This window comes from Argentina anserina, chromosome 7 (genome assembly GCF_933775445.1).
Source record: "Argentina anserina chromosome 7, drPotAnse1.1, whole genome shotgun sequence".
Classification (NCBI taxonomy): Eukaryota; Viridiplantae; Streptophyta; class Magnoliopsida; order Rosales; family Rosaceae; genus Argentina; species Argentina anserina.
In genome coordinates this window covers 7,032,206-7,045,074 of record NC_065878.1, presented here as the reverse complement: position 1 = coordinate 7,045,074, position 12,869 = coordinate 7,032,206, and the positions used below count along the sequence as shown (strand labels likewise).

Below are 12,869 nucleotides of genomic sequence, written 5' to 3'. Positions count from 1 at the left end.
CAATGTGCATGTGTGAGACTGAGAATAAGCAGGTTGTGAAGCATAGTTAGCCGCAACGTAGCTAATGATGGGGTGTGCTGCATGATAGTTTGTTGCATGCATATAAACCAAGTAATGTTGTTGCCTTGGGTACATGTTTCCATACACCTGCTGTTATTTGGCGAATCATGATAGGGTAGACTAAGAATAGGCCTCTGGACATTAGGCATTGGATTTGACACATTAGGCTACTCTTGAGGCTGCGATTGAGATCGGGGTGAACCAGCGCAGCAACGCTTGTTGCATCACCACCTAGTTCACCCTCACGAATATTAACGTTATCATTCTTATTTTGCCTGTTACCCTTCTACTTTATACCGACGTGATAGAGCGTTTTGTTAGAACGTCTATAAAATATCCTGAAAAACATCATCGTTAGTATAGAATAAGCAGGGATCGTTCAGTCCGGGGAATCAAAAGGGCCTCAACACTTATCATGTTATTGGGGGATTTGATTTGGATTCTAAAACTACAACGTAAAATAAATCATAAATTACTTATATACAATTGATCAACCACTCATCACATAACCAAAACACGAATTCTTCTCAAGAAACATGTATAACACGTATAGAACAACATATATGCAGCAAGTATTTTCGATTTTTCTTAAGTCCATTTCAATTCCAATTCTAATTAGAGCCCGAAGCGGTTCATCTAATCGTTAAGATTTCTTAGTTATTTAGAATCAACGAAGCGTTCAATCCTAAACATATGCTAAAGAGAGTTCAACATAACGAAGCGTACAAATTAAACCACAAAGTAGCACATAAGCACAATAAGTCGAATTGGAAACATATTACACAAGCATGGCGTCACTCATCTTGATTAAACATGCAAATTCCTATAACTATCACAACCCTAAACAAGTATCAATAATTGAAACACGAAGCGCATACTCAATCAAAGAACACTTTGGTGAATGAAATCGCAACCTTAGGAGAACCATGGCCTTGGCTTCCTCAAGCATTGATTTAGATGTACAAATTCAAAGAATAAATTGAAATAAAACCTGAATTAATTTCGAAACCCTACTGCCCTAAGTCATTATACATGGCAAACATACAAATCTCATGAGTTCATACAATCAAAACATAAAACCAAATAAGCCTGAATTTATGTTCTTCATATATAAAACCGAAAATTACATCCAATGATTCATACAATGAATTCGAAATTTGCAGAAAACCAAAAGAAAAATTACAAGCCATGGGTGAATCACAAATTAGAAACCTTCTAGGATGAAGCAAGGATGATTCGGATTTGGAAGAGGAGGAAGATGAGCATGGTTTTGTGGTGATGGATGAAGGTTTTTGGCTTGAATTTCCTGGATGGATTTTGGCAGAATTTCGGCTTTGTTTGTGAGAGAATGGTGATGAATTTTATGAAGGGAGGCCGAGCTATATATAGAGGAAGGAGGAGAGGAGGGGCTGCTAGGGTTTAGGATGGGCTGATCCATGTATGCACGGCTGTGATTTCTTCTTTTTTAATTGGATCGAATAGCTGCCCTTGCTTTCCTTGTAGAAGAAGCTCTTATCTCCTATTTCTTCTAGGGTTACACGGCATGGGCTGGACTCTCCTTCTCATGGGCTGATTTGGATAGCACGGCAAGACTTCTTTCACAAGCTGAATTGGATAGCTCGGCAAGACTCCTTAATTTCCTCAAAGATCATGCACGGCTTCTCCTCTTTTCTTCCTTGAATTATCTCTTCAAATCTAAAAATAAAAACCGAAATTAATAAGAAGAGATAATCTATTTCGAAACTTATGTCTTAATCTAGACATTTGTTGTCTTAAAAAGACATATGTAATAGATGAGCTCAACTAGATTAGGAAAGTTTCTAATTTGCAAAAAAGAAACTTACTAGAATAAGTAAGTTACTAGAACATGCAAGTTCATTTAGGAAAGTTTCGTAATAAGAGTTTGAGTTCAAGTAGGACTTTCCAAAATGGTACGTTTCCTAGTCTAACAAGGATTCCTAATGCAAACATGACTCTCAAGATATCGCCAATGCGACCAAAACGTAGAAAGATGAAGACTCCTAATTCAACTAGGTTTCCTAGTCCTATAAGGATTCCTACTCAAACTAGGACTCTAGACCAATTCTTCGTTTTTAACTCGTTTAAGCACAAAAACACATCCATAACCATCCAAGACTCCTATTGTGACTCAATGACTCGATATTACAACAATAAGGGTTAAGCAAAGTACAAATGGAGGTAAAAACATATTAAGAACGTAGCACAAAGTGTTTCTATCACGACGCCACCGACACCCCATTATGATTCTCGTCTTTAGAATTGGCTTTTAGGTCAGGCCACAACAACTCAACGTAGTCTTCTTGGTTAGGATCTCGATCATGGTTTCAGCCTTCACATTACCTATAACTGTCACTTTAACCTATAAAAAGTCGATCTGAGTAATGTAAACCCCTGAAAACACACCATAAAAACAATTAGGAACAGTAATTGAACACATGATCATACTAAAAAAGATTGATAAATGATAACCCATCATATCAACCATAAATAGGCAGTGCAAGATTTGAGTTAAAGTTGAAAACTTTTAATAGATTTAACAATACCCAGATATAAAAGTGATGAAACTTCACCATCTATAAGTTCATCTTCAACAACGGAATAACAAGGGTTATGAGAGAGCAGAGGAATGATATCCACATTACATACAAATTATATCTATATACCCTAAATATATTAAAAGATATATGGTTAGGGTGGAACTAAAAGTTCTCTTTGCAAAAATAAAATTGGTCTCAATTTTTCTAGAAAAGTCTTAAGCTAACCTCTTTAAATCCCAAACTAATCAATGTACACCACAATAAAACACTATTGCATCAAAAGTACAAGAATAAACAACTCCATATACATCATAGTCATTATAAAAGAAAAAAAGGTGCTAAATATTTGACAAATAAGGAGGAAATTCGTTATTCACATTTTTCGGACACACAATCAATTATGACATGAAGTCTAGATATTTTCACTCACAACTTTAATATTTAAGACGAATTAGATAGATTGTTGAGTGTTTTTTACATCCTTTTACTTAACTTTTAATCCTAGTCGTATCGTTTATTATAAATAAAAAATTATATGAGTAAAACTTGTATCTAATAACTATGTACATGTGAGATCATGTATATTCCTCGATTTACAAAATAAAGCAAGTAAAAACAAAGATAGTAGGGAAAGTATATATTTCGGGATATAATACCTATAAGATAAAAACTTAGAGTATGTAGTAGTTCTTGCCAATTCTTTGATAAGGGTGCTTCATGTTAGAAATTCATGGGTTATTGAAAGCAAAGCTAAAACCAGGGAATCAAAGATGAAGGAAGAAAATTGAGAGAAAGGGAGAGAGAACACGTTAATAATTGAGGGGTTACATTGTTACTCACTTAATGAAAATTACAGAGTGAAAAGCTTTACATATTATTCCAAAATGACCAAACCTACCCACTACCTATTATACTCTTAACACTTCACTACCACATGCTTAAAAACATTACGTCAATTTTGCTAGTATAATGCGCCTTCACCCTCGTTCCTTAAACTAAATCCACACCATTTTTTGCATGGTTATAGATTGAAGTATAGTAATCAAGGCTGATCTAGCATCTCCTTCTTCATAAACACTAGTGCAGTAGGTGTGAAACTCGATCACACCATCTAGGTAAATTTTCGGCTACTTCATTCATCACACCCTTAAACCATTCGAAAGAGCCTTGCTCTCTTGTGATCTAGTATAAGGAAGCTTGTTTTGTTGCAAAAGTACATTTTCTTTTAACACTATTAGTAAATGTTTTTACACAATTTAGACCTTTAGTGCATGTCTCAAATCATCATCTATATATGGAGTCACTTTGTGAATCAACACCTAATTTTGTTTTGAATAACTTCCCAAGACCTCTAACAGAACCAATGCGGTCTTTACCAAAGACTTGAGTCAAAATATCCTCTTACATTGCAACATCATCATCATCAGTAGGTGGTGAAAACTTATTAATATTAGCTTGTGCCTCTGCCTACTCAAAAATAATAATTTTAAGAAACCAATACTAAATACAATTACTCAGATGCAACTAATTAAGTACAATTTTTCTCTATGATAAGGTGTAGATTGCTAATATTTTTTGCGGGAACAACAAATTTTTTGTTTTTCTTTGGCTCATGTCCGTTAATCCACATTTTTGTCTTTATCAAAGGCGTGTCATGTCATGGTGTTGTTTGTTTAAGAAAATAAGATACAGTATGTTTGGGAACACATTGGACTAGTGTATTGGAGTATATAGACGAAAAAAATGAAGGACTGGTGTATATAAGAATAGAAATTTGTATCCCTGACCCTCTGAACATGATTGAAGGATAGACAACACTAAATTTTCATTAATGTATGTATGTTAGCTATAATTTTCCAAGTCATCCAATTAAATTTGCCTTAACCTTTTCAGTTCCATTCTAGATACAAAGTTCAACAAGCTCTCACATACATAACGTAGTGTGTTTAAGAGTTTTCCCCTTAGCAAGCATTGAGTTCTTGAGCTCGCTTAAAATTGTTAAACAATAAAAGTTTGGTTCGTGTACCAACTGTACCAATATTGTCCAAACTTAGTCACCACACAGATATTGAGTTCTAATCACAAAATGTCTCAGTATAATTAGAAATTATCCACCTACTTATAAGTTAAACTGCGACAAACATGATTTGTGGATAAAATGTACCGATACTGTTCCAACTTACGCACCTCACAAATGTTGGGTTTTAAACTTTTAATCATAAAATACCTCAATACAATTGGGTATTATCCACCCACTTATAAATTCTATTTTATTTGTCATTTTTTCATATGCATGATCTCTCATCTCCAACATTGGCACTTCTAAACTAGAAAAACATTTGTCCTCAATACTGGCTATCAAGGTGGAATGGGTGATAAGGGATACACAATATCTCACTTGAGATTTATATGCATGTATGCTAATTTAAGTGTCGGGACTCTTGTGATGTTGAAGTCATGTAATTGATCAGTATAAAAGTGAAATTGGTTTGGTTTGTTGCAGTGCCATGCCTTCTTTGTAATCCATGAGAGGCCTCCGGCCAGCTTGTAATCAATGATTAGTTACACATCTACAATGTCTCCTGATGAATATGTTTTCAAGTCAATTTATATTTTGATCCATTATATATTGTGCATATTAAAGGTCGTCAACCATTTCACCTAGTTAAAAAAAAAACAAGATGACTTTGTTGAACATACTGCGATATGCAGATTCTTCTGGCTAATAACCAGAATTTGAATGCAGGAAAAATTGCGGCGATCAAGTAGCCAACCTAACCTTATTGGCTAACAATTCAATAAGCTAGGGCCACAGTAGCCACTAGCCAGTGAGCCACTAAGTTAAAGAGTCCTTAGTAGGCGAGTGACTCCAACTTCAATGCCAAAACTGTGTGATCATCAGCAACCATGTTCAATTTCCAATAGGTATGCACAATCTCGAAATTGTAAAAGAGTAGCTCGTCATATAAGTGTAGGCAAATATCGAGCTAACATCACTTTTGAGATCAGGTCATAATGTCCTTCACCGTTTAAGCAGGTTCTTGGAATAACTAGTAAATATTGAGATTACAGGCAAAAGAGTCAACTCCCCATGTCTCAGCCTCAGTAACCAGGCCAATATTAACAGTGAACCCTTCAACAATCATAGCACCAGTTGAAGTACACTTTATGGCATAAATCTCATCCCAAATGCTTGCAAGCAAACTACGAGGGTGGCCGGTAGTAACTAGTAAGGTAGTCAAGACTCCAACTCAAACTGGAATTCACTGCAAGCAGAACTCTCTACCTATCCAGACAGCTCAAAAATAGCTCCTATGACTATCAAGATGAAAAGAGTAAATGGCCGGGTTTCCACACATCTTGCCGGGGCAACGCAGTTGCTTTCCCGAAACCGTTACCAATAGAATTACCATAAGTCCCAAAATGTGGTTAAAACCATATACTCCAACACAACCCACAGATGGCAAACATAATCCCCTCTGCTTCGATAGAATTACCAGCTCCAATTCATACCAAAGCACTTCAGCCAGTTGAGTTCCCTCTGCATCCGATAAAAGTTCTCCTAGACAAGTTTTCCCAGAGGTTTGAAAGCTCACCATTTCCAAATTGACCAAGCAAAGATCATAAGCTAATTGGGAAACAAATGAAGAATGCAGATGAAATTCCCTATGCTGTGAAGAGTGTTGGCTCTCAGCATCAAACGACAAAAAATAACCGACATGACAAAAAATGCACCTGAAGATTAATTATGTCAAAGGCCTGTCTCTTATCAACCACTTATTAGATGCAGTACTATGAGTAACGCTATTTACTATCAAGAATAAGATATATAAACCCTTGGACACCAAGTGATGCAGAATACCATTAAGGCATTAATGATTTAAGATTGGCATCTTGAAAGTTCCATTGTCATTCATTTAATTCTAAACCGCCTGAAAGATGACGATCTGGCCAAGTTCAAGACACAAGTGGATCATACAGATACAGAGAATTCAACTGACAAGTTAAAAACTCGATTAACAAAGACTGACACTGATTAAGATGAACAAAGGCAAGGTTACGAAGTACCAACCTCTATTTTAGTACCTTGGATCCCTTTCATAAATAATTATTCTCCCCTGTTTGTCACTGATAGACTCTTATGATCATTATAAGGAAAGGCATACATATGACACAAGCAGGAGATCCCAGCTCTGTGTGCAAGTTCCACTTGGTATACAACGGATGTAAGTTGTGCGGGCATTTCAGATTTTTCAGCCGCACTTCACAAGTTCTACCAGCTACTTAAATGTCTCTGGATCTTGGAACTGTTCGAGGATTTACCACCCTTGTCTTTGTAGGTATTTCTGGATGCAAAAGTCTTCCGTCCTCCACGGGCTGCTGTTACAGCACGTCGCCTTACCTTGTTTAAGCGTTTTTCCAACTCAGCATCATTGTCATTATTAACTGTCTCATTATCTCCATCCTGAGAAAAGAAAAAGGAGGAAAGGATGTTGAGTAAGGGATAAAGTCACAGTAATCTTTACAAATGATTCCACATGCAACTAATTATACTGGGGTTACAGTTGCTACCCTGGAATGTAACATGCCATAATTGATAGCAAACTGACAAAGTCCTATATTAATTTTTTTGTAGGAAGCCAAATAAGTTCAATATCTACCTCGGTACTCCCATCGTCATTTTCGGGTTCACTGCTTGGACCTGCTTCACATGTTCTCACATTTCTCTCTAGTTCAATTTGCTCATCATTCTGCAACATGTGATCCAATTACATAAGAAGAATAAGTACACGCATACATTCAATGATACAACTAGCACCCACAACAAACTCTGTCTCGGAATTAGTTACCAGACAGTTAATATTAACAAGAAATGCAAGTTCACTCTGCAAATACAATCAGTTATGAATTCGCTGATCTTCATGAGAACTCAACTTGTGACTCAGAATTAATTTTTTTTTCAGGGCATCAACAGAATGCAAAAGAGTTTGTTGAAGAAAAAAATTAAAAAGAGGAAAATGCACCTGATCTACCAGATGCAGTGAGTCAACACCCATTGTGTCTGCTTCATTTAACACAGAGGTTTGTTCGTCATCTTCAATAGATTCATCATCAGAACTAGCATCGTTCTTGATTCCTCCTTCAATAAACTGCATGTGATGACATGAGCTTGAACATCATTAGTCACAGATGACAAGAATTTAGTCAAATAACAGTAATTATCCGATCAGATATTTATCCAAAAGCTTGGAACCTATGAGGCTATAACATGCAGAAGTAAGCACGCATTTGTTCCTTTTTTAGCAGTATTAGAGTATGAAAGGATCCAACAGGGTAGGGCATTATATTTGGGTAAAATAACGACAATGCTCCAGAACTTTGCCAAAAGAATGCGACAATTGAATGTACGAAGCTTCATTCAACACAATACCTTAGCAATTTCGTCCTGATCCTTCTTAGTAAACCCACTGGCAGAAAGTTCCTTGTCCAGAAAACCAGTATCCTTTGCTATTGAAGTAAAAGAAGGCCTGCCACTGTCATCTGTGTCCACAGCTGTGCCATCAATATCAGCTGTGCATTCATGGAAAGACATGTTGAACCTGAAAAAATGATAAATAAATTCAGAATCATAAATAGGCTGATCCACTTTGGAGTGTTGCTATTTGAACCCAGCAGAAAACTGATTGCACCCAGCATTGATAAATTATCTCATGTTTTCCCAATATATACTCATAAATACAAACCCAGCAACCAAAGTCATCCCTCAGCATCAAAGTTGAGATTTGACATCAAACAAAAGAGGATTGGTCTTTTTCTATCTTAAATGATCTTCATCTGATCTCTTTTCACATGGGACCAACGTTTTTTATCCATTGCTCATCTTCCATTTTTATTCTTTAGTTGTGATTTCGCCTTTTAATCTCGAGCACGATTAAAACATTATTTGGACATACTACCATTACATTTTGTACTGCAGATAAAAAGATTGTACCAAAACCACAAAGACCTGTGCTTTGATGGTCTAAAGGCATACCATAACCCCAATCTACAACACAAGTCAGCCTCAGCTTTTAAGAAGAAAAAGCTGTTAATAGTGTTTGACTGAGCAGAGTCACAATAATAAGAAATTGAAAACTTAGGCCAGAACAAAATGACAAAGCTTTCAAGAAGGTAAAGAGATAGAAGAGAGTAGGCAATGCTGGTGGCTGAGGACAAAAGAAGGGTGAGGATACAAAGGTTTGTGGTGGTTGCAAGGAAGGGTAGAGAAAGGGAGGGACAAGGGCAGGAGAGAGAAGATATTTGAAAAGACCATGAATACATATATGGAGAGACCAATGCTTTATGAGCATGTCCACAGTAAACTAGGTATAATTTTAAGATGAAGAGAATACAGGTACACCTAATTTAATTGCACCCACGATCAAAAGACACTGCAATTTATTGTTTTCACAAAATAATGAGATGATCAACTTGAAAAAGAGATTACATAACTGAAAGATTGAGGTCTGTATACTAAAAATGTGGTGCTGGGTGTACATCACGGTAAAGTTGGAATTATATGATAATTTTCCAAGTGTTGGGTGCACTAAAATATTTGCTGGGTTTCAATAATCTTCAGCATAAACCTCAAGGATTATAAAGACCTATGTAAAAGTAAACCATTACCACCTACACCCATGATCTTAAAAGCCAATAAGAAGCAAAAAAAGAAGAAGAAAGATTAATTTGAGTCTTTGACATAAATTATCACTTAAACAAATTCACAAGTTATTACTCGCATTCAACTAACAATGTGGTTTCTTACTATCCAAGTATCCATCTATAACATTGTTACTTATATTCGCTAATCTACAAGTTCACAACTGCATCTGCCTTATAAAATGGAGAATGACAATGAAAAAATAAATTACTCACCTCTTGCTGAAAAACTTGAAGACACATTCCACATCACGGTCAAAGTACCTGACATGTCAAACTTTCTTAAATGAGATATGCTCATAAGTTATATCACTAAAGCCAACATACAGAAATTCAATAAGATGTGCAAGAATAAGACTGGTAGTTTTTCGAAATTGCTTCTTACATTTGAGCATTACGATGTGATACAGAGACCATCTGTGGAAAATCAATCATGGTGATCTTCTCATCATCATCAATCTAAGAGAAGAGAAATTACAAAATTATTCCAATGCGCTGGAAAAGGAAGTCAAACGGACGTTTTGATCCATGTATATCACTCATGATCACTTTTATAATTTCCAAATGATAGTCAAAAGGCATATCCATGCTTTGAACAATCACAAGATTCAAGTTAATTAAATTTTTCAAAATAAGGATAATAGAGGTCAATGCAACCTAATGATGCAAACATTAAAATGTTGGATTGTTTCAAACTGCATACCATAATGTTAAACTCATTGAAGTCACAGTGAATCAAACCATGTTCTGCCAGACGAACAACGAGCCCAATGATAGTATTGAAAACTACCTCAGGATTTGCCAATTGCTTCACCTGCACACTATATCGAACAGAATATTAGCTCCAAATATCCAAGGATGTACATGATAAATTTTTCTTTTTTCTTAAGCAAGCTAGCTCTAAAGCAAACATAATAAGGCAACGTTACATCTCCAAGTACAAATGGTAATAATTGCTGTTCCTAATTTGTAAAGAAGAAGCTTACAGTGGGTAGCCTGGTACTAGTGACATAATCACACAATGCCTATTACAATCTATAGCATTTGGAACAGGAAAACCGTGCTCTTCTAAAGCCTGCCCAAGAGGAAGAAAAGTGTATAGTCAACATCATCATAAAACACAGAATCGGACAGACCAAACAAACAAACCTAAAAATGACATTAGATAGAGATAAATGACCTTCATAAAAGAAAATTCCCTGAGTGCAGCTAGTCGGGACAAGTATAGCCAATTGAAACTGCTGCGATGTTTTAAATAATCACGCTTAGACTTGACAGCCCTGAAAGAAGTTCTACCAAGCCTGTGCAATTTCATTGCCATCACTGTACCATCTTCGGTGGCCACCTCAAAAATATCTTCAAGAAGAGAAAATGCTATAAGTACCAGAACCTCACACCAGCATCTATAACATACAATAAGCAGGAAAGAATTGCTACCTGACTCTTTTCCAACACCAAGTTGACGACCAACGGCTGCAAAGACTCCACGGTTGACCAAAGTCTTAATTGCGAGAAAATCATAACCGAGATACGTCAGCCGAAACCCATCATCTGGATGCACACAATGACCAAGAAAAAAAATGAGAAAAATATCAAAGTCAATAATTATTTATACGTGGACAAAGAATATTAAACTTACATTTGGAGGCGTCGTGATGCAAGAGCTTATGCTTGAGCAGATTTTTCATAACTTTATATGTGCCACCATGCCTACACATTTAACAATTACCCGAAAATTAGATAAAAGGCCGACAATCTCAAATTCAACAAGTGAAAAGAAAGAAAACCCGAAATCAAGATACATACTTGAGCGCAGCAATACGCTCCACCAGTTCAGCGGGTACGATTTCATGCTGAACGAAAACAGAAGGGTTTAGACACTCAATACAGGGGTTTAGCACACACTTGAAAAAGCTTCAAACAAGTAAAATAGGAGGGGCAGTTTACATTTCTCATTCCCATTTCGACAGCGGTCAACACCCTAAAATCCTCCTTTGTGAGGTATCTCAGCACATCCACATCCAGCTTCATCTCTCCCTACTTACTTTACCGCCGCTGATTCCTCCAATATGGGTATCAGTCTACACACACAAAAAAAAACATCTCTCAGCAGCATTCCAATGTTAAAGTGAATTTACAAGCTCAATGCATGAGCTTACAACGCAAGATAGAAGCAAAAGTGATAAAAAAAACAGCATTGCAAAAATCAGGAACAATAGCCTGGACTAAAGTAATTTCCAAACTGATGCCCAAAGCGATGTGAAGAAAAAAATCAAAGGGCTTTCCCACGAATGGTGCCACGCAATTATTCCCAACTCAAATTTTGTGTTATTGACTAGAAGAAACCAAAGCCACCATCTATGTAAACTAGGAAACTAAGCTAAACTGCAAACAAACCAATTTCAGATAATATGAAGAGACCCGACTGGGGATTGAGACTCTTACCTTGTAGATTCTTGGGTGCGGCGGCAAAACAGAAACAGAAACAGAAACAGAAACAGAGCAGCCGAAACCAACGACAGTGACGTTCTGAGTTTGTTGTTCCTGAGTTCTAAATCTTTTGGTTTTCAATAGGTTTTACTCAGAACGACGTCGTTTGACTTGGGAACCCCCTCCGAAACGACACCGTTTCGACGTGGATTTTTCCCATATGATTAATTGTCCATTGTGAGCCAACAAAGAATAATTAATTGGACTTACTTAGTTCTCCAAATTGACAATTGTTCCGAGAGAATTATTATTCTACCCTTATGTGCACCTTTGTAATAAATTAGGTTTCTAGATCCTACGAGATTTAGATCTATATAATGCTTATATATAGGCTCTCACATCATTTAATAAAATTACAGTTATTCTCTGAATTATTCTCGTATTTATCATACTCGATCACGTTATCACGCATTTTATCCTAAAACTCTGAACTCTTAGAGCCCTGGAAAAACCAATAGAAAAATCCATATTTTTCTCATTTTCTTCGCTGGCCGCCTGCGTTTTCCCGTTTCCGGCGACTTTTTCCATCAACACTCCTCGTCGGCGACATCCTTGCACGGCTTCCTAACCTCTAACCGTAGCCCCTCCGACAAACCCTTGCAATCCCTACTGACTATGCAGCCTCTGTCCCCACAGCCCCGATGGGCCCCCTCCGCATCCTCCCCGCAAAATCGACTTTTTACCTCACAAGACTCCGCATCAAAGCGTTCAAAATTGCTCATCTGGCATATTCACGCAAGCAATGGGAACTTCAAAAGCAACAACTTTGCTCAAGAGAAGCCACTTTCACCTTCTCTAATCTTTCAAAGGTAACTTTTAATTAACGTTCCCACTTTTGAACATATAGATATATTATATCGGGCGCTATTAGCCTTCTTCATGTCTATTTTCCCGCCGTTCTTATACCGCGGATGAGACCAACGAGGGATATGATTCCCCTCTTGGTCAATGTTTTTTGTGTGACGGTCCTGGGGGAGTCACGATTGTTTTGAAATAGAAGTTAATCGATTTTCGTGTGGTTGCTTGAGTGCACCGCTTTTTTGGGTGCGATCGTGAATATCG

The 12,869-nt window shown here is 36.8% G+C and overlaps 1 protein-coding gene across 1 annotated transcript; it reads right to left on the bottom strand.

The window, feature by feature from the left end:
• Positions 1–6,510: 6,510 nt before the first annotated feature.
• LOC126802068 (serine/threonine-protein kinase rio2) lies at positions 6,511–11,849 on the bottom strand. The gene is made up of 14 exons (XM_050529601.1): positions 11,763–11,849; positions 11,265–11,398; positions 11,124–11,170; positions 10,957–11,027; positions 10,755–10,868; positions 10,498–10,673; positions 10,304–10,392; positions 10,021–10,138; positions 9,703–9,776; positions 9,534–9,581; positions 8,050–8,218; positions 7,643–7,768; positions 7,280–7,369; positions 6,511–7,083 (listed from the first exon to the last, which is right to left on the bottom strand). Exons 2-14 carry the CDS (start codon positions 11,346–11,348, stop codon positions 6,892–6,894), a joined length of 1,398 nt encoding a protein of 465 aa, XP_050385558.1. The 5' UTR covers positions 11,349–11,398; positions 11,763–11,849; the 3' UTR covers positions 6,511–6,891.
• Positions 11,850–12,869: the final 1,020 nt, after the last annotated feature.